Source organism: Eleutherodactylus coqui, chromosome 5 (genome assembly GCF_035609145.1).
Source record: "Eleutherodactylus coqui strain aEleCoq1 chromosome 5, aEleCoq1.hap1, whole genome shotgun sequence".
Taxonomy (NCBI): Eukaryota; Metazoa; Chordata; class Amphibia; order Anura; family Eleutherodactylidae; genus Eleutherodactylus; species Eleutherodactylus coqui.
Window position 1 is genome coordinate 521014 of NC_089841.1, and position 23583 is coordinate 544596.

At 45.9% G+C, this 23583-nt stretch overlaps 2 protein-coding genes across 3 annotated transcripts in view; one reads left to right on the forward strand and one right to left on the reverse strand.

Annotated features, from left to right (window-relative positions):
* The window catches only part of SPAG8 (sperm associated antigen 8), a 55002-nt gene extending 48726 nt beyond the window's left edge, over positions 1–6276 (forward strand). The window contains exons 5-7 of the mRNA XM_066602179.1: positions 3977–4091; positions 4180–4242; positions 4311–6276. Coding sequence (XP_066458276.1) covers positions 3977–4091; positions 4180–4242; positions 4311–4433 — 301 coding nt within the window. The 3' untranslated portion in view covers positions 4434–6276. The remainder of the gene's footprint in view (positions 1–3976; positions 4092–4179; positions 4243–4310) is intronic.
* Positions 6277–10276: 4000 nt separating this feature from the next.
* Positions 10277–23583, reverse strand: part of NPR2 (natriuretic peptide receptor 2) — a 234070-nt gene continuing 220763 nt past the window's right edge. For both annotated transcript variants that reach the window (XM_066602181.1, XM_066602180.1), the window contains exon 22: positions 10277–11275. In XM_066602181.1, coding sequence (XP_066458278.1) covers positions 11213–11275 — 63 coding nt within the window. In that variant the 3' untranslated portion in view covers positions 10277–11212. The remainder of the gene's footprint in view (positions 11276–23583) is intronic.

Genomic DNA, 23583 nt, shown 5'->3' on the forward strand with positions numbered 1-23583 from the left:
TTCCCTGAGAGAGAGGAGGCATGCGAGTGTGACATACCTTCCCTGAGAGAGAGGAGGCATGCGAGTGTGACATACCTTCCCTGAGAGAGAGGAGGCGTGCGAGTGTGACATACCTTCCCTGAGAGAGAGGAGGCATGCGAGTGTGACATTCCCTGAGAGAGAGGAGGCATGCGAGTGTGCCATACCTTCCCTGAGAGAGAGGAGGCATGCGAGTGTGCCATACCTTCCCTGAGAGAGAGGAGGCATGCGAGTGTGACATACCTTCCCTGAGAGAGAGGAGGCATGCGAGTGTGACATACCTTCCCTGAGAGAGAGGAGGCGTGCGAGTGTGACATACCTTCCCTGAGAGAGAGGAGGCATGCGAGTGTGCCATACCTTCCCTGAGAGAGAGGAGGCGTGCGAGTGTGACGTACCTTCCCTGAGAGAGAGGAGGCGTGCGAGTGTGACATACCTTCCCTGAGAGAGAGGAGGCGTGCGAGTGTGACATACCTTCCCTGAGAGAGAGGAGGCGTGCGAGTGTGACATACCTTCCCTGAGAGAGAGGAGGCATGCGAGTGTGCCATACCTTCCCTGAGAGAGAGGAGGCGTGCGAGTGTGCCATACCTTCCCTGAGAGAGAGGAGGCGTGCGAGTGTGCCATACCTTCCCTGAGAGAGAGGAGGCGTGCGAGTGTGACATACCTTCCTTGAGAGAGAGGAGGCGTGCGAGTGTAAGATATACCACTCCAGGAAAGGGGAGATGTGCGAGTGTGCCGAACCACCCCGATAGAGAGAGGAGACTCGAGTGTAATAATATTTATTTGTATAGCACCAACTTATTTCGCAGAGCTTCGAGGCTCATGGGGAACACAAACAATATGAAAATTACAGAAAATACAAGAGTTACATGTTGTATTCATTTATTTAGAAACAAAGGGGTTGGGGTGATACAGGGGGTACAGGGGCAGGCAGTGGAGCAAGGGGGAACACAGCAATGCAATGTTAACATGTGATGTACAGTTTTTAGAACACAAGCGGGGTGGGGGTAGTACAGGAGGTGCAGGCAGGAAGGGTACATGGCTAGGCAAAAGTGGAAAGCCATAAGGAGGTGCAGGGAGCATATTGTGGGGCTGGGGGATTGGATCAGGTGGTTTGATATGCTTCTTTAAAGAGATGTGTCTGAGGCGCGTCTGAAGTTTCGTGCATCGGGGATTGTCCGGATGTTTTGGGGTAGAGCGTTCCAGAGGGTCAGTGCTGCTCTAGAGAGGTGAGCATGTAAGATTCGTATTAGAGGGGCATTTAGTCTGAGTGTATTAGCAGAGCGGAGCGCCCGTGCTGGGTGATGTAGGTACAGGAAGGAAGCAATGTATAGTGGTGCGGTGCTATGGGGAGCAGTGTGAATGGGGGTGATGAATTTGAATTGAGTTCTGTGATACATGGGTAGCCAGTGCAGTGACTGGCATCGTGCGGAGGCGTATGAGAAGCCGCTGGGCAGGATGATGAGTCTAGCTGCCGCATTTAGTGTGGATTGGAGAGCGGAGAGTCTGGCACAGGGAAGGCCAAAGAGCAGCGAGTTGCAGTAGTAGAGTCGGGAATGGATGAGGCGACGAGTGTCCGTAATGAGGAACGGCCAGATTTTAGCAATATTCCTGAGGTGCATTTGACATGTTCAGGCCAGAGATTAGATATGAGGTGTAAAGGAGAGGTCCGAGTCCAGTGTGACCCCCGAGGCAGCAGGCATGCTGTCTGGGGGTTTTGATGGTGCCAGATACTGATATGGAGATGTTGGGGGAAGGTCGGCTGGTTGAGGGCGGAAAGACGAGAAAATCAGTTTTTGAGAGGTTGAGTTTGAGAAAAAGGGAGGACATAGTATTAGAGACAGCAAACAGACAGTCAGTGATATTTTGGAAGAATGGTTCTGAGATATCACGAGAAGAGGTGTATAACTGGGTGTCGTCAGTGTAGAGATGGTATTGGAGTCCAAATCTGCAGATGGTTTGTCCGATTGGGGCTGTGTAGATAGAGAAGAGGAGGGGACCAAGGACTGAGCCCTGGACAACCCTAACATCAAGGGGAAGAGGAGAGAAGGGGGTCGAGGACTGAGCCCTGGGGGACTCCAACTGCAAGGGGAAGAGGAGGGGGCCAAGGACCGAGCCCTGGGGACCCCAACAGCGAGGGAGAGCAGAGAGGAGATAGAGCCAGAGAAGGAAATGCTGAAAAAGCGATCAGAGAGATAGGAGGATAATCAGGAAAGAGCAGTGTCCTTTTAGGCCGATGGAGCAAAGCTTAGTGAGGAGTAGTTTGTGGTCGACGGTGTCAAACGCAGCAGAGAGATCAAGGAGGATTAGTAGGGACTAGTCACCCCTCGATTTGGCCATCCTCAGGTCATTTGATACTTTTTTGTGGGCGGTTTCAGTCGAGTTAATGGCGCAGAAATCAGACTGGAGGGGGTCAAGGAGAGAGTTATCAGAGAAAAAAGCGTGTGAGGTGGTAATAAACCAGGTGTTCAAGTAGTTTGGAGATGAAGGGGAGGTTGGAGAGTCAGTAGTTGGCAGCGTTGGTCGGAGTGTTTGAATGAGGAGGGGAAAATAACAGAGGTCAGGGAGAGGTTGAAGATGGTGATGAGGTGGCTGATAACGGCTGGGAAAAGGGAGCAGAGGAGGCATGAGGGGAGAGGGACCACAGGAGGTGTGAGGGAAGAGGGTCGCTAGCGCAGGTGGTGGGGCGAGTGTCGGAGAGCAGTCTGGAGACTTCTTCCTCTGTCGTTGGTTCTAGTATAAATAGTGGATGATGGATGCTGAAGAGACCAGGATTAGGCCTAGCTGTGTAATGTTCGGAGATTTCTTTTTGAATGTTGTCAATTTTTTTTTTCTTTGAAATAGGCAGCTAGTTCTCCAGCACTGAGATCTGTTACGGGGCCTGTTCTTTGGTGCTGAGGAGGGAGTGGAAGCTATTGAAGAGTTGTTTGGGCTTGGGGGATAGTAAGGAGATGAGGGAGGTGAAATAAACTTGTTTGGCATGGTGGAAGGCTAGATTGTAGGTTTTGAGCATAAATTTGAAGTGGGTGAAGTCTGCAGGTTGTTTTGCTTTGCGCCACAGACTTTCAGCACACCTAGAGCACTGCCGGATGAAGCGCATTTGGAACGTGAACCAAGGTTGTCGTTGTCTGCGGTGGACGGCTCGGGTCATGGATGCTGCCACTTCATCCAGGGCAAGTCTGAGGGTGGTGGAGTAGTGTTCGGCAGCCGGGTTTGGGCATGAGAGGAGAGAGCTAGGGGACAGGGAGGACTGGATGTCTCAGCAAACTGCTGGGTGTTGACGGTCTAGATGTTCCTAGAGGGAAGTTAGTGAAGTGGGAGGCAGAGCATAGGCAGAGGAAGATTAGGTCGAGAATGTTGCCGTCTCTGTGAGTGGAGGAGTTGGAGACTTGTGATAGGCCAAGGGAGGAGGTGAGAGATAGAATCTGGGAGGCGGATGGGGAGACCGGGTCGTTAGTGGGGATCTTGAAGTCACTGAGGATGAGGGTTGGGAGTTCTCAGGATACGAAGTGGGGGAGCCAGGTGGCGAAATAGTCCAGGAAAAGGCGGTGGGACGCGCAGGCCAGTAGATAACAGCGATGCGAAGGGACAGTGGACGGAAGAGTCATAGGGCATGGACTACGAACAACAAGAGAGGGAGCCAGGGGATGACCTGGAAGGTGCAATTTGGTGAAAGGACAACACCTAGTCCTCCGCCGCGCCTGTCCGATCCGGGAGTGTGTGAGAACTGCAGGCCATCATAGCACAATGCATCGGGGAAGGTGGAATCGGACTGCTGTATCCACATTTCGGTGAGGGCGAGCAGGTCGAGACGTTTGAAAGTGAAGAGGTTGTGGATGGTTGAGAGTTTGTTGCACGCGGACTGAGGGCTCCAAAGGGCGCACTGTACTATACTGATAGGAAATGTGGGTGTACTGTACTGACCAGAGTGAAGATGTAAATTTATGTTCTCTGTTGTCAGCCAGGACATTATTGATGAGCTGATATCTCAAGCAGAGATGAAGGTACCAGAATCTACAACTAGGAGAGACTATCAGGTGGAGGGGTTCATGGCCCAGACTCCGGCTTCCAGTAAGGTGGGTGGCTGTGTAGTGTTCAGCAGACCCTTTATATCAGATGTGTTCCTTGGAGCACCTGAACTTATTGTCATGTTGTGTTTGACAGAAACACGCATACCACACGGAGCAGGCTGTGACCTTCTGGACGGAGAATGTGCATGGTATCACTGTGAGTATGCACTACTTTTGTGCCCTCAGTCTCTCTCATGTCCTTCCTTACATGTCTCCTCCTTGCAGGGAGTCTCAGATGTCCGAACAAGTGACTCTCCTTTCAAAAAGAGTTCAGCTTTTACCATGCCGATGTCCCACTATCTGGATCAGCCCATCCCGCACGACCTAGAAAATTATCCCAACATGTAATTCCCATAACCTGGAAAATTATCCCAGAAGTATCCTCATACATCATAAACTGGTAAATTCTCCCAATATGCCGCAGCCAGGAGCGTCCTCCTCAACGTCCCCACCGCAGCCAGGAATGTCTTCTAGGTTACTGTCAAAACCAGGAAAGGTTCCTTAAGGTCACAGTCACAACGAGTGCATTCAGCATCCGACTCTAAATTATCTTCATACTTTACTTTCACGACAGGAGAATGAGCCACACATTTCACTGTCCCAAACCAGAGAATTCCCTAAATACGTTCCAGTCTCAACCATAAAAATCCTCATTTGTCTCAGAGACTGCCAACACCATTATACCTGCATATCAGTATAATAGCCAAAAAAATCACCTCTGTAAATGTGACAACTAGCAGAATTATCTTACAAGGTCATCCTGACAACCAAGAGAATGCCTCCCATCTGTCACCTCCAGGAGAGTGATCTCCATCCATCACCATCACCTCCAAGAATGTGATCTCCATCCATCACCTCCAGGAGAGCGTTCTCCATCAGTCAGTCACCTCTGGGATAGCAATCTCCATCCGTGATGCTGCGGGAGAGCATTCTCCGTCCGTCACCATCACCTCCAGGAAAGTGATCTCCATCCGACCTGCCAGGAAAGTGATCTCCATCCGACCTGCCAGGAAAGTGATCTCCATCCGACCTGCCAGGAAAGTGATCTCCATCCGACCTGCCAGGAAAGTGATCATCCCCTCCAGGAGAATCATTCAATTTTAGCCAGACATTTGCACGTGTTTAACAAATTATCCATATCTGCATAGAAATATCCTGAACCTCCCACTAAACTTCCATCCTGGAGAGTGATGCTGTGTTCATGGTGATCACATTCATGTATTCTGTACTGTGTGACCACTTATCCAGGGCAGTAAGAGCAAACAGCAGGGATCCCTGTTGTAGTTGGTGGTGACCCCTGCCCTGAAGAGTTAGCCCATCACGTGGGAATGAGTTAAAGATGGATGCATCATACAATGAGGAGCAGCGACGTCTCCCACAGGCGTTTGCATCATCCCAGCCTGCGGTACATAAGTGTCCTTTATGGACATTAGTTCCAACGTTCCAATCTATGATCACAACTGCTGCTAGGCTGCTTTACATCTGCCATTTAGGTGGCAACGAAAAGAGTTTGGTGTGTCTATCAGTAGAAGTAGTAAGCTCTCCTTCACATAAGTACACAGTGAATAGAGCCAATAGATTTCCATGGCCTCATTCACAATAGCGGATTTTTCACGTGACTTTCAGCCACGTGAAAAAAAAGCAGCGTGTCGTATCTTGTTGTGTATGTACAGTATGTACTGGAATTACCCATGGAAATCAATGGGGCCTGGTGCCACACACTATCCCTGCGACCTGATGCCACTCGCTATCCCTGCGACCTGGTTCCCCTTGCTATCCCTGGGCCCTAGTGCCCCCACACTATCCCTTGGACCTGGTGCCCCCACTATCTCTGGCGCCGCCCACTATGTCTGGGACCTGGTGCCCCCACTATGTTTAGGACCTGGTGCCACCACTATACCTGGTGCTGCCCACTATTGGTGTGTATTATGTACTGGAATCGCCCATGGAAATCGATGGACCCTAGACCTGGTGCCTCCACCCTCTCCCTGGAACCTGGTGCCTCCACCCTCTCCCTGGGACCTGGTGCCTCCACCCTCTCCCTGGGACCTGTGTATTACGTGTAGGCTCAAGCAGCACTCTCTCCAAAGCCAATAAGGCAGGGCTGTATCATTAATGCACGCCTCAGAGGGAATCCGGATCCAGGATTCCAGAATAAACCATAGAAAAAGAGATCCGTGGCAGCATATAAAGGTGCAAATAAAACCATCTTTATTCCTCCATAGTAAAAGCTGCAACGTTTCGATCCAGGAAGGATCTTTGTCAAAGCTTTACTATGGAGGAATAAAGATGGTTTTATTTGCATCTTTATATGCTGCCGCGGATCTCTTTTTCTACCCCTGGGACCTGGTCCCTCCACTCTACCCCTGGGACCTGATCCCTCCACTCTACCCCTGGGACCTGGTCCCTCCACTCTACCCCTGGGACCTGGTCCCTCCACTCTACCCCTGGGACCTGGTCCCTCCACTCTACCCCTGGGACCTGGTCCCTCCACTCTACCCCTGGGACCTGATGCCACTCACTATCCCTGGTCCAGATCTCTCAGTTGGTTCACCCCACCATAAATCCTTTGAAGATATTCAGTCCTGTGTTCATTCTTATAACGTTGTTTTATTCGCCGACCCTCCTGTGTCCATGGGGTCTGAAGTTGCATTTAAAGGGGTTGTCCCGCGGCACCAAGTGGGGTTCAGCACTTCTGTATGGCCATAATAATGCACTTTGTAATGTACATTGTGCATTAATTATGAGCCATACAGAAGTTATCAGAAGTTATTCACTTACCTGTTCCGTTGCTGGCGTCCTCGTCTCCATGGTGCCGTCTAATTTTCAGCGTCTAATCGCCGGATTAGACGCGCTTGCGCAGTCCGGTCTTCTTCTTTTCTCAATGAGGCCGCTTGTGCCGGAGAGCGGCTCCGTGTAGCTTCCGCCCCGTCACGTGCCGATTCCAGCCAATCAGGAGGCTGGAATCGGTAATGGACCGCACAGAAGCCCTGCGGTCCACCGAGGGAGAAGATCCCGGCGGCCATCTTCACCGGGTAAGTAAGAAGTCACCGGACTGCGGGAATTCAAGTAAGCGCTGTGCGTTTTTTTTTTAAAGTCCCTGCATCGGATTTGTCTCGCGCCGAACGGGAGGGCCTATTGAAAAAAAAAAAAACGTTTCGGCGCGGGACAACCCCTTTAAGTGTTACAGCCCTCATGTGTTCTATGTTGTGTCCTTGGCTGCAAAACTTTCTCAGCCACAAGTAATACAAAGTCATATGAACATTTGATTCTCTAAACACAGAATCTCTTTGAAGGTTTTATGGATGGTTATAACATCAAAGAGATCTGACCCCAAACTAGGTTTTATAGCTCCATGTTATGCTGTGACTTTGGGCCAAGACACTCATCTTTAATACGGGCATGACCTGCACCTATAATACACTTATGTGAAGAACAGCCTAACACTGCAGCCATGCTTGTAATGATCAACCATGTGCTAGTAATAAAAAAATTCTCGTTACCAGGGACTGATATGAGCCACCTGGACCCAGTAAAGTCTTACAGAAGTGTATTTTATTCTTGTTTTTCTTGTATGTTTAAGTTCGTTATCATAAATTACTTTTAAATGTACAATGTACAACCCATCCATCACAACAGCATGGCTTCACAGGAGAAGATTCCGGGGTGAACCGGCTGCCTGCAGCCCAGACCTTCCACCACATACTACATCCATCACAACAACATGGCTTCACAGGAGAAGGGTCTGAGGTGAACCGGCCGCCTGCAGTCCAGACCTTCCACCATATACTACATCCATCACAACAGTTTCACAGGAGAAGAGTCCGGGGTGAACCAACCGCCGGCAGTCCAGACCTTCCACCACATAAAGCATCCATCACAACAGCATGGCTTCACAGGAGAAGAGTCCGGGGTGAACCAGCCGCCTGCAGTCCAGACCTTCCACCATATACTACATCCATCACAACAGTTTCACAGGAGAAGAGTCCGGGGTGAACCAACCGCCGGCAGTCCAGACCTTCCACCATATACTACATCCATCACAACAGTTTCACAGGAGAAGAGTCCGGGGTGAACCAACCGCCGGCAGTCCAGACCTTCCACCATATACTACATCCATCACAACAGTTTCACAGGAGAAGAGTCCGGGGTGAACGAACCGCCGGCAGTCCAGACCTTCCACCACATAAAGCATCCATCACAACAGCATGGCTTCACAGGAGAAGAGTCCGGGGTTAACCGGCCGCCGGCAGTCCAGACCTTCCACCATATAAAGCATCCATCACAACAGCTTCACAGGAGAAGAGTCCGGGGTGAAGCGGCCGCTTGCAGCCCAGACCTTCCACCATATACTGCATCCATCACAACAGCTTCACAGGAGAAGAGTCCGGGGTGAGCCGGCCGCCTGCAGTCCAGACCTTCCACCATATAAAGCATCCATCACAACAGCTTCACAGGAGAAGAGTCCGGGGTGAAGCGGCCGCTTGCAGCCCAGACCTTCCACCATATACTGCATCCATCACAACAGCTTCACAGGAGAAGAGTCCGGGGTGAACCGGCTGCCTGCAGTCCAGACCTTCCACCATATACTATATACATCACAACAGCTTTACAGGAGAAGAGAACCAGTGTGAACTGGTCGTCTGCAGTCCAGACCTTCCACTACATACTACATCCATCACAACAGCATGGCTTCACAGGAGAAGAGTCCGGGGTGAACCGGCCACCTGGATTCTGGACTTTCCACCATATACCAAATCCATCACAACAGCTTCACAGGAGAAGAGTCCGGGGTGAACTAGCCACCTGCAGTCCAAACCTTCCACCATATACTGCATCCATCACAACAGCATGGCTTCACAGGAGAAGAGAAATGGGGTGAACCGGCCGCCTGCAGTCCAGACCTTCCACCATATACTACATCCATCACAACAGCTTCACAGGAGAAGAGTCCGGGGTGAACTAGCCACCTGCAGTCCAAACTTTCCACCATATACTGCATCCATCACAACAGCTTCACAGGAGAAGAGAACCAGAGTGAACCGGCTGACTGCAGTCCAGACTTTCCACCACATACTACATCCATCACAACAGCTTCACAGGAAAAGAGTCCGGGGTGAACCGACCAGTTGCAGTACAGACCTTCCACCATATACTGCATCCATCACTACAGCTTCACAGGGGAAGAGTCCGGGTGAACCGGCTGCCTGCAGTCCAGACCTTCCACCATTAACTACATCCATCACAACATCATGGCTTCACAGGAGAAGAGTCCGGGGTGAACCGGCCGCCTGCAGTCCGGACTTTCCACAATATACTGCATCCATCACAACAGAGTCACAAGAGAAGAGTCCGGGGTGAACGAGCTGACTGCAGTCCAGACTTTCCACCACATACTACATCCATCACAACAGCTTCACAGGAGAAGAGTCCGGGGTGAACCGACCGCCTGCAGTCCAGACCTTCCACCATATACTACATCCATCACAACAGCATGGCTTCACAAGAGAAGAGTCTGGGGTGAACCGGCCGCCTGCAATCCAGACCTTCCACCACATACTACATCCATCACAACAGCTTCACAGGAGAAGAGTCCGGGGTGAACCGGCCGCCTGCAGTCCAGACCTTCCACCATATACTACATCCATCACAACAGCATGGCTTCACAGGAGAAGAGAAATGGGGTGAACCGACCGGTTGCAGTCCGGACCTTCCTCTATTAAGAAACATTTGGCAGATTATGGAACGAAATATGGGGTGGAGACGACCAAGGATTGTGGAGCAGCTAGAATCCTCCATCAGACAAGAACGGGACAGCATCCCAAAACTCCAGCAATGGATCTTCCCACTTGCCAGAAGAGGGGATGCTACACATTGGTAGACACAGCCCCACCCCAACTTTTGTGAGATGTATTGCTGCCCACAATTTCTAAGTAAGTTATAAATAAAATGGAAAACTGCCCATCCCCCACCCCCGATATGTCCTACGTGGAATACAATACGGTGAGATGGGTTCTACAAATTATTAGATTCTTGTTTTGCTAACATTTTACACAGTGGCCCAGCGTTTTTGGAATTGGGGTTGTAAACATCCTTCATCTCATGAGTTTCTTTGCTCTGCGTGCGGGTGTATGTGACAAGGAGATGAGGCATGGTGTGACACTGGAACAATAAGAACAACCCAGGACAGATTCAGAGTCTACTCGTCTTTATTGAAGGCTGAATGTGCCGTGGACTCAGTACAGTTACATACTACACATCTGGTGTAGGAGACGTTCAGCGAGAGGCTTGTCTTAGTGCTTTGTTCTCCTGGTTTACTCAATCCTGAACTTGAGGTGTTTCTCATCCCATGTATTGACATGCTGTACACTACAGCGATCTGATAAAGGCTATAAACTGACTACACTCAGTCCATCTTACGTTCCTTTCTTCATCATCATCATGTGGAATCACCTGCTAGAGTGGATCCGGTGGGGCTATGCTGAGCTTTGCCTCCTACTGATGTGTAGTCCAATGCTGTCCTATTTGGATCCCATTCCAGTCTAAGGGTGAAATATCGGGACTGCTCGGTCTCTGACCCAGGGATTTACAGGACTCGTTCCTGATCTGAGCAAGAGATAAAATAGCGGACCAAGAAAAGGACTTGGTTTGTAGTGGTGTCTACTGGAGATTCCACAAAGTAGAATGGATACGTCCAGTCCCAACATTCCAAAGGAAGGACAAACATGTGAGTGACACTCTGGATCCATTTCTTGCTCGGGATATCCTTGGTGATTTTCAGTAAGCTGAAGGCTATAGGTGCTCATAATGTTGACCTCCTGGTCTAGACCCTGTATTCCTTCCTGCTAAGATGTGCTTTTTGCAGGCGCTAGTTTGGCTACAGGTTGTGTTGTATTGCGGCCCTGTGACAAATACAGAGGTCATCTCTTGGCTATATAGCTGGTGCATAATGACTCATTCCCAGAGAAGAGAGTAACTGATTAGGCGTCTGCTCCTCCAGCCAAGGAGGCCTCCATATTCAGTGTGCTCAGGGAAGGCTAGTGGATAACCACCTTACCCAGATGAGTCTACTGAGCAGCTCAAGACATGGCTGGCCAAATGTGGAGCTGATGAGGGACACAAGAGCCTCAGATAACATCATCATCTGTAATTTCTCCAAGCAACCAGAAGGTCCTCATCTTCCCCTTGCCCTGTAATAGAGAACACAAGATGAAGGCCCATCAGGTGACAAATTTAATGACCGACATGATGGACATATAGAGAACATAGATATTGTAGTTAATGTCATGAGATCTACTCCTTTGGGTCATTGTCCTTTATTTTCACCTGTCGCTATCCGGCCATTATCTAGATCTACAAGTATATAGGTGACCTCACCCTTCTCCATCCACCACATTAATGCAGAGGTTCACTACCCCATCCAGCCCCCATTACTATTCTCTGTGGCCCCCAACCATCTGGCTACACACATGCTTGTTTATGTGTGGCTGCTCATATGTAGAGGGCAAAAATATTCACCTCCCTTGCTATTTTTCCAGTTTCGTTGCCTCACGGCTTGCAATTCCAACAGATTTTTATTTAGATTTTCTGTAATGGAGCAGAGAGAACCTTAAGTGTCACAAAGGAAGGAAAGGAGACCAAAATCACAAGCAAGGATTGGGCGAGGAAAAGTACTCACCACTAAATAAGGTCAGGAACAACCAATTAACCTCAGAAGTCACAGAAGTAGTGGACCCCCCCCCAACCCACCAACACCACCACCACCTCAGTGTGTAATCAGTGTGTACCAGACCACAGGGGCTAAACAGGGCAGAAATAGGGGAGCGCCCACAAACCCCAGTGCATCCACCATACCACCAGGAAGGGAGCACCATCCATGGTCACCAACTGAGGGAGAACCAACAAAGCCTAAGAGACCTCTGAGGGAGACGGAAGGATCTGTATATAGGACACTATAAGCCGTATACTATACAGAGGAGATGGAGGGATCTGTATATAGGACACTATAAGCCGTATACTATACAGAGGAGATGGAGGGATCTGTATATAGGGCACTATAAGCTGTATACTATACAGAGGAGATGGGGGGATCTGTATATAGGGCACTATAAGCCGTATACTATACAGAGGAGATGGGGGGATCTGTATATAGGACACTATAAGCCGTATACTATACAGGGGAGATGGGGGGATCTGTATATAGGACACTATAAGCCGTATACTATACAGAGGAGATGGAGGGATCTGTATATAGGGCACTATAAGCTGTATACTATACAGAGGAGATGGGGGGATCTGTATATAGGGCACTATAAGCCGTATACTATACAGAGGAGATGGGAGGATCTGTATATAGGACACTATAAGCCGTATACTATACAGGGGAGATGGGGGGATCTGTATATAGGACACTATAAGCCGTATACTATACAGAGGAGATGGTGGGATCTGTATATAGGACACTATAAGCCGTATACTATACAGAGGAGATGGAGGGATCTGTATATAGGACACTATAAGCCGTATACTATACAGAGGAGATGGAGGGATCTGTATATAGGGCACTATAAGCTGTATACTATACAGAGGAGATGGGGGGATCTGTATATAGGACACTATAAGCCGTATACTATACAGAGGAGATGGGGGGATCTGTATATAGGACACTATAAGCCATATACTATACAGAGGAGATGGGGGGATCTGTATATAGGACACTATAAGCCGTATACTATACAGGGGAGATGGAGGGATCTGTATATAGGACACTATAAGCCGTATACTATACAGAGGAGATGGTGGGATCTGTATATAGGACACTATAAGCCATATACTATACAGAGGAGATGGAGGGATCTGTATATAGGACACTATAAGCCGTATACTATACAGAGGAGATGGAGGGATCTGTATATAGGACACTATAAGCCGTATACTATACAGAGGAGATGGGGGGATCTGTATATAGGACACTGTAAGCCATATACTATACAGAGGAGATGGGGGGGTCTGTATATAGGACACTGTAAGCCATATACTATACAGAGGAGATGGGGGGATCTGTATATAGGACACTATAAGCCATAAACTATACAGAGGAGATGGAGGGATCTGTATATAGGACACTATAAGCCGTATACTATACAGGGGAGATGGAGGAATCTGTATATAGGACACTATAAGCCATATACTATACAGAGGAGATGGAGGGATCTGTATATAGGACACTATAAGCCGTATACTATACAGAGGAGATGGGGGGATCTGTATATAGGACACTATAAGCCGTATACTATACAGGGGAGATGGATGGATCTGTATATAGAACTCTATAAGCCGTATACTATACAGAGGAGATGGAGGGATCTGTATATAGGACACTATAAGCCATATACTATACAGAGGAGATGGAGGGATCTGTATATAGGACACTATAAGCCGTATACTATACAAAGGAGATGGAGGGATCTGTATATAGGACACTATAAGCTGTATACTATACAGAGGAGATGGAGGGATCTGTATATAGGACACTATAAGCCGTATACTATACAGAGGAGATGGAGGGATCTGTATATAGGACACTATAAGCCATATACTATACAGAGGAGATGGAGGGATCTGTATATAGGACACTATAAGCCGTATACTATACAGAGGAGATGGAGGGATCTGTATATAGGACACTATAAGCCGTATACTATACAGATGAGATGGAGGGATCTGTATATAGGAGACTATAAGCCGTATACTATACAGAGGAGATGGTGGGATCTGTATATAGGACACTATAAGGTATATACTATACAGAGGAGATGGAGGGATCTGTATATAGGACACTATAAGCTGTATACTATACAGAGGAGATGGAGGGATCTGTATATAGGACACTATAAGCTGTATACTATACAGAGGAGATGGAGGGATCTGTATATAGGACACTATAAGGTATATACTATACAGAGGAGATGGAGGGATCTGTATATAGGACACTATAAGCTGTATACTATACAGAGGAGATGGAGGGATCTGTATATAGGACACTATAAGCCGTATACTATACAGAGGAGATGGAGGGATCTGTATATAGGACACTATAAGCTGTATACTATACAGGGGAGATGGAGGGATCTGTATATAGGACACTATAAGCCGTATACTATACAGAGGAGATGGGGGGATCTGTATATAGGACACTATAAGCCGTATACTATACAGAGGAGATGGAGGGATCTGTATATAGGACACTATAAGGTATATACTATACAGAGGAGATGGAGGGATCTGTATATAGGACACTATAAGCTGTATACTATACAGAGGAGATGGAGGGATCTGTATATAGGACACTATAAGCTGTATACTATACAGAGGAGATGGAGGGATCTGTATATAGGACACTATAAGCCATATACTATACAGAGGAGATGGAGGGATCTGTATATAGGACACTATAAGCCGTATACTATACAGGGGAGATGGGGGGATCTGTATATAGGACACTATAAGCCGTATACTATACAGAGGAGATGGGGGGATCTGTATATAGGACACTATAAGCCGTATACTATACAGAGGAGATGGAGGGATCTGTATATAGGACACTATAAGCCGTATACTATACAGAGGAGATGGGGGGATCTGTATATAGGACACTATAAGCCGTATACTATACAGAGGAGATGGAGGGATCTGTATATAGGACACTATAAGCCGTATACTATACAGAGGAGATGGGGGGGGGGGGTCTGTATATAGGACACTATAAGCTATATACTATACAGAGGAGATGGAGGGATCTGTATATAGGACACTATAAGCCGTATACTATACAGGGGAGATGGAGGGATCTGTATATAGGACACTATAAGCCGTATACTATACAGAGGAGATGGAGGGATCTGTATATAGGACACTATAAGCCGTATACTATACAGAGGAGATGGGGGGATCTGTATATAGGACACTATAAGCCGTATACTATACAGAGGAGATGGAGGGATCTGTATATAGGACACTATAAGCCGTATACTATACAGAGGAGATGGAGGGATCTGTATATAGGACACTATAAGCCGTATACTATACAGAGGAGATGGGGGGGGGGGTCTGTATATAGGACACTATAAGCTATATACTATACAGAGGAGATGGAGGGATCTGTATATAGGACACTATAAGCCGTATACTATACAGGGGAGATGGAGGGATCTGTATATAGGACACTATAAGCCGTATACTATACAGAGGAGATGGAGGGATCTGTATATAGGACTCTATAAGCCGTATACTATACAGAGGAGATGGAGGGATCTGTATATAGGACACTATAAGCCGTATACTATACAGAGGAGATGGGGGGATCTGTATATAGGACACTATAAGCCATATACTATACAGAGGAGATGGGGGGATCTGTATATAGGACACTATAAGCCATATACTATACAGAGGAGATGGAGGGATCTGTATATAGGACACTATAAGCCGTATACTATACAGGGGAGATGGAGGGATCTGTATATAGGACACTATAAGCCATATACTATACAGAGGAGATGGAGGGATCTGTATATAGGACACTATAAGCCGTATACTATACAGAGGAGATGGAGGGATCTGTATATAGGACACTATAAGCCGTATACTATACAGGGGAGATGGAGGGATCTGTATATAGGACACTATAAGCCGTATACTATACAGAGGAGATGGAGGGATCTGTATATAGGACACTATAAACCGTATACTATACAGAGGAGATGGGGGATCTGTATATAGGACACTATAAGCCGTATACTATACAGAGGAGATGGGGGGATCTGTATATAGGACACTATAAGCAATATACTATACAGAGGAGATGGGGGATCTGTATATAGGACACTATAAGCCGTATACTATACAGAGGAGATGGGGGGATCTGTATATAGGACACTATAAGCCGTATACTATACAGACGAGATGGAGGGATCTGTATATAGGACACTATAAGCCATATACTATACAGAGGAGATGGAGGGATCTGTATATAGGACACTATAAGCCGTATACTATACAGAGGAGATGGGGGGATCTGTATATAGGACACTATAAGCAATATACTATACAGGGGAGATGGGGGGATCTGTATATAGGACACTATAAGCCATATACTATACAGGGGAGATGGAGGGATCTGTATATAGGACACTATAAGCCATATACTATACAGAGGAGATGGGGGGATCTGTATATAGGACACTATAAGCCATATACTATACAGAGGAGATGGAGGGATCTGTATATAGGACACTATAAGCCATATACTATACAGAGGAGATGGAGGGATCTGTATATAGGACACTATAAGCCGTATACTATACAGAGGAGATGGGGGGATCTGTATATAGGACACTATAAGCCGTATACTATACAGAGGAGATGGGGGGATCTGTATATAGGACACTATAAGCCGTATACTATACAGAGGAGATGGGGGGATCTGTATATAGGACACTATAAGCCATATACTATACAGGGGAGATGGAGGGATCTGTATATAGGACACTATAAGCCGTATACTATACAGAGGAGATGGAGGGATCTGTATATAGGACACTATAAGCCGTATACTATACAGAGGAGATGGGGGGATCTGTATATAGGACACTATAAGCCGTATACTATACAGAGGAGATGGAGGGATCTGTATATAGGACACTATAAGCCATATACTATACAGGGGAGATGGGGGGATCTGTATATAGGACACTATAAGCTGTATACTATACAGGGGAGATGGAGGGATCTGTATATAGGACACTATAAGCCGTATACTATACAGAGGAGATGGAGGGATCTGTATATAGGACACTATAAGCTGTATACTATACAGGGGAGATGGGGGGATCTGTATATAGGACACTATAAGCCATATACTATACAGGGGAGATGGAGGGATCTGTATATAGGACACTGTAAGCCATATACTATACAGGGGAGATGGGGGGATCTGTATATAGGACACTATAAGCTGTATACTATACAGGGGAGATGGAGGGATCTGTATATAGGACACTATAAGCCGTATACTATACAGAGGAGATGGAGGGATCTGTATATAGGACACTATAAGCTGTATACTATACAGGGGAGATGGGGGGATCTGTATATAGGACACTATAAGCCATATACTATACAGGGGAGATGGGGGGATCTGTATATAGGACACTATAAGCTGTATACTATACAGGGGAGATGGAGGGATCTGTATATAGGACACTATGAGCCATATACTATACAGAGGAGATGGGGGGATCTGTATATAGGACACTATAAGCCATATACTATACAGAGGAGATGGGGGGGATCTGTATATAGGACACTATAAGCCGTATACTATACAGGGGAGATGGAGGGATCTGTATATAGGACACTATAAGCCGTATACTATACAGAGGAGATGGAGGGATCTGTATATAGGACACTATAAGCCATATACTATACAGGGGAGATGGAGGGATCTGTATATAGGACACTATAAGCCGTATACTATACAGAGGAGATGGTGGGATCTGTATATAGGACACTATAAGCCGTATACTATACAGAGGAGATGGGGGGGATCTGTATATAGGACACTATAAGCCGTATACTATACAGGGGAGATGGAGGGATCTGTATATAGGACACTATAAGCCGTATACTATACAGAGGAGATGGTGGGATCTGTATATAGGACACTATAAGCCATATACTATACAGAGGAGATGGGGGGGATCTGTATATAGGACACTATAAGCCGTATACTATACAGGGGAGATGGGGGGATCTGTATATAGGACACTATAAGCCGTATACTATACAGAGGAGATGGGGGGATCTGTATATAGGACACTATAAGCCGTATACTATACAGAGGAGATGGAGGGATCTGTATATAGGACATTATAAGCCGTATACTATACAGAGGAGATGGGGGGATCTGTATATAGGACACTATAAGCCATATACTATACAGAGGAGATGGGGGGATCTGTATATAGGACACTATAAGCCATATACTATACAGAGGAGATGGGGGGATCTGTATATAGGACACTATAAGCTGTATACTATACAGGGGAGATGGGGGGATCTGTATATAGGACACTATAAGCCGTATACTATACAGAGGAGATGGGGGGATCTGTATATAGGACACTATAAGCCATATACTATACAGGGGAGATGGAGGGATCTGTATATAGGACACTATAAGCCGTATACTATACAGAGGAGATGGAGGGATCTGTATATAGGACACTATAAGCCGTATACTATACAGAGGAGATGGGGGGATCTGTATATAGGACACTATAAGCCGTATACTATACAGAGGAGATGGAGGGATCTGTATATAGGACACTATAAGCCATATACTATACAGGGGAGATGGGGGGATCTGTATATAGGACACTATAAGCTGTATACTATACAGGGGAGATGGAGGGATCTGTATATAGGACACTATAAGCCGTATACTATACAGAGGAGATGGAGGGATCTGTATATAGGACACTATAAGCTGTATACTATACAGGGGAGATGGGGGGATCTGTATATAGGACACTATAAGCCATATACTATACAGGGGAGATGGAGGGATCTGTATATAGGACACTGTAAGCCATATACTATACAGGGGAGATGGGGGGATCTGTATATAGGACACTATAAGCTGTATACTATACAGGGGAGATGGAGGGATCTGTATATAGGACACTATAAGCCGTATACTATACAGAGGAGATGGAGGGATCTGTATATAGGACACTATAAGCTGTATACTATACAGGGGAGATGGGGGGATCTGTATATAGGACACTATAAGCCATATACTATACAGGGGAGATGGGGGGATCTGTATATAGGACACTATAAGCTGTATACTATACAGGGGAGATGGAGGGATCTGTATATAGGACACTATGAGCCATATACTATACAGAGGAGATGGGGGGATCTGTATATAGGACACTATAAGCCATATACTATACAGAGGAGATGGGGGGGATCTGTATATAGGACACTATAAGCCGTATACTATACAGGGGAGATGGAGGGATCTGTATATAGGACACTATAAGCCGTATACTATACAGAGGAGATGGAGGGATCTGTATATAGGACACTATAAGCCATATACTATACAGGGGAGATGGAGGGATCTGTATATAGGACACTATAAGCCGTATACTATACAGAGGAGATGGTGGGATCTGTATATAGGACACTATAAGCCGTATACTATACAGAGGAGATGGGGGGGATCTGTATATAGGACACTATAAGCCGTATACTATACAGGGGAGATGGAGGGATCTGTATATAGGACACTATAAGCCGTATACTATACAGAGGAGATGGTGGGATCTGTATATAGGACACTATAAGCCATATACTATACAGAGGAGATGGGGGGGATCTGTATATAGGACACTATAAGCCGTATACTATACAGGGGAGATGGGGGGATCTGTATATAGGACACTATAAGCCGTATACTATACAGAGGAGATGGGGGGATCTGTATATAGGACACTATAAGCCGTATACTATACAGAGGAGATGGAGGGATCTGTATATAGGACATTATAAGCCGTATACTATACAGAGGAGATGGGGGGGGTCTGTATATAGGACACTATAAGCTATATACTATACAGAGGAGATGGAGGGATCTGTATATAGGACACTATAAGCCGTATACTATACAGGGGAGATGGAGGGATCTGTATATAGGACACTATAAGCCGTATACTATACAGAGGAGATGGAGGGATCTGTATATAGGACTCTATAAGCCGTATACTATACAGAGGAGATGGAGGGATCTGTATATAGGACACTATAAGCCGTATACTATACAGAGGAGATGGAGGGATCTGTATATAGGACACTATAAGCCGTATACTATACAGAGGAGATGGGGGATCTGTATATAGGACACTATAAGCCGTATACTATACAGAGGAGATGGGGGGATCTGTATATAGGACACTATAAGCCATATACTATACAGAGGAGATGGGGGGATCTGTATATAGGACACTATAAGCCATATACTATACAGAGGAGATGGGGGGATCTGTATATTGGACACTATAAGCCGTATACTATACAGAGGAGATGGAGGGATCTGTATATAGGACACTATAAGCCATATACTATACAGAGGAGATGGAGGGATCTGTATATAGGACACTATAAGCCATATACTATACAGAGGAGATGGGGGGATCTGTATATAGGACACTATAAGCCGTATACTATACAGAGGAGATGGGGGGGTCTGTATATAGGACACTATAAGCCATATACTATACAGAGGAGATGGAGGGATCTGTATATAGGACACTATAAGCTGTACACTATACAGAGGAGATGGAGGGATCTGTATATAGGACACTATAAGCCGGATACTATACAGAGGAGATGGAGGGATCTGTATATAGGACACTATAAGCCGTATACTATACAGAGGAGATGGAGGGATCTGTATATAGGACACTATAAGCCGTATACTATACAGAGGAGATGGAGGGATCTGTATATAGGACACTATAAGCCGTATACTATACAGAGGAGATGGGGGGGTCTGTATATAGGACACTATAAGCCATATACTATACAGAGGAGATGGAGGGATCTGTATATAGGACACTATAAGCTGTACACTATACAGAGGAGATGGAGGGATCTGTATATAGGACACTATAAGCCATATACTATACAGAGGAGATGGGGGGATCTGTATATAGGACACTATAAGCCATATACTATACAGAGGAGATGGGGGGATCTGTATATAGGACACTATAAGCCGTATACTATACAGGGGAGATGGGGGGGATCTGTATATAGGACACTATAAGCCATATACTATACAGGGGAGATGGAGGGATCTGTATATAGGACACTATAAGCCATATACTATACAGGGGAGATGGGGGGGATCTGTATATAGGACACTATAAGCCATATACTATACAGGGGAGATGGAGGGATCTGTATATAGGACACTATAAGCCATATACTATACAGAGGAGATGGAGGGATCTGTATATAGGACACTATAAGCCGTATACTATACAGAGGAGATGGAGGGATCTGTATATAGGACACTATAAGCCGTATACTATACAGAGGAGATGGGGGGATCTGTATATAGGACACTATAAGCCGTATACTATACAGAGGAGATAGAGGGATCTGTATATAGGACACTATAAGCCATATACTATACAGGGGAGATGGGGGGATCTGTATATAGGACACTATAAGCTGTATACTATACAGAGGAGATGGAGGGATCTGTATATAGGACACTATAAGCCGTATACTATACAGAGGAGATGGAGGGATCTGTATATAGGACACTATAAGGTATATACTATACAGAGGAGATGGAGGGATCTGTATATAGGACACTATAAGCCATATACTATACAGAGGAGATGGAGGGATCTGTATATAGGACACTATAAGCCGTATACTATACAGAGGAGATGGTGGGATCTGTATATAGGACACTATAAGCCGTATACTATACAGGGGAGATGGAGGGATCTGTATATAGGACACTATAAGCCGTATACTATACAGAGGAGATGGAGGGATCTGTATATAGGACTCTATAAGCCGTATACTATACAGAGGAGATGGAGGGATCTGTATATAGGACACTATAAGCCGTATACTATACAGAGGAGATGGGGGGATCTGTATATAGGACACTATAAGCCATATACTATACAGAGGAGATGGAGGGATCTGTATATAGGACACTATAAGCCGTATACTATACAGAGGAGATGGGGGATCTGTATATAGGACACTATAAGCCGTATACTATACAGGGGAGATGGGGGGATCTGTATATAGGACACTATAAGCCGTATACTATACAGAGGAGATGGGGGGATCTGTATATAGGACACTATAAGCCATATACTATACAGAGGAGATGGGGGGATCTGTATATAGGACACTATAAGCCATATACTATACAGAGGAGATGGAGGGATCTGTATATAGGACACTATAAGCCGTATACTATACAGAGGAGATGGGGGATCTGTATATAGGACACTATAAGCCGTATACTATACAGAGGAGATGGGGGATCTGTATATAGGACACTATAAGCCGTATACTATACAGGGGAGATGGAGGGATCTGTATATAGGACACTATAAGCCATATACTATACAGAGGAGATGGGGGGATCTGTATATAGGACACTATAAGCCATATACTATACAGAGGAGATGGGGGGATCTGTATATAGGACACTATAAGCCGTATACTATACAGAGGAGATGGAGGGATCTGTATATAGGACACTATAAGCCATATACTATACAGAGGAGATGGAGGGATCTGTATATAGGACACTATAAGCCATATACTATACAGAGGAGATGGGGGGATCTGTATATAGGACACTATAAGCCGTATACTATACAGAGGAGATGGAGGGATCTGTATATAGGACACTATAAGCCATATACTATACAGAGGAGATGGAGGGATCTGTATATAGGACACTATAAGCCATATACTATACAGAGGAGATGGGGGGATCTGTATATAGGACACTATAAGCCGTATACTATACAGAGGAGATGGAGGGATCTGTATATAGGACACTATAAGCCATATACTATACAGGGGAGATGGAGGGATCTGTATATAGGACACTATAAGCCATATACTATACAGAGGAGATGGGGGGATCTGTATATAGGACACTATAAGCCATATACTATACAGATGAGATGGAGGGATCTGTATATAGGACACTATAAGCCATATACTATACAGAGGAGATGGGGGGATCTGTATATAGGACACTATAAGCCGTATACTATACAGAGGAGATGGAGGGATCTGTATATAGGACACTATAAGCCGTATACTATACAGAGGAGATGGAGGGATCTGTATATAGGACACTATAAGCTGTATACTATACAGAGGAGATGGAGGGATCTGTATATAGGACACTATAAGCTATATACTATACAGAGGAGATGGAGGGATCTGTATATAGGACACTATAAGCCGTATACTATACAGAGGAGATGGGGGGGATCTGTATATAGGACACTATAAGCCGTATACTATACAGAGGAGATGGAGGGATCTGTATATAGGACACTATAAGCCGTATACTATACAGAGGAGATGGAGGGATCTGTATATAGGACACTATAAGCCGTATACTATACAGGGGAGATGGGGGTGTCTGTATATAGGACACTATAAGCCATATACTATACAGGGGAGATGGAGGGATCTGTATATAGGACACTATAAGCCATATACTATACAGAGGAGATGGAGGGATCTGTATATAGGACACTATAAGCCATATACTATACAGAGGAGATGGGGGGATCTGTATATAGGACACTATAAGCTGTACACTATACAGAGGAGATGGAGGGATCTGTATATAGGACACTATAAG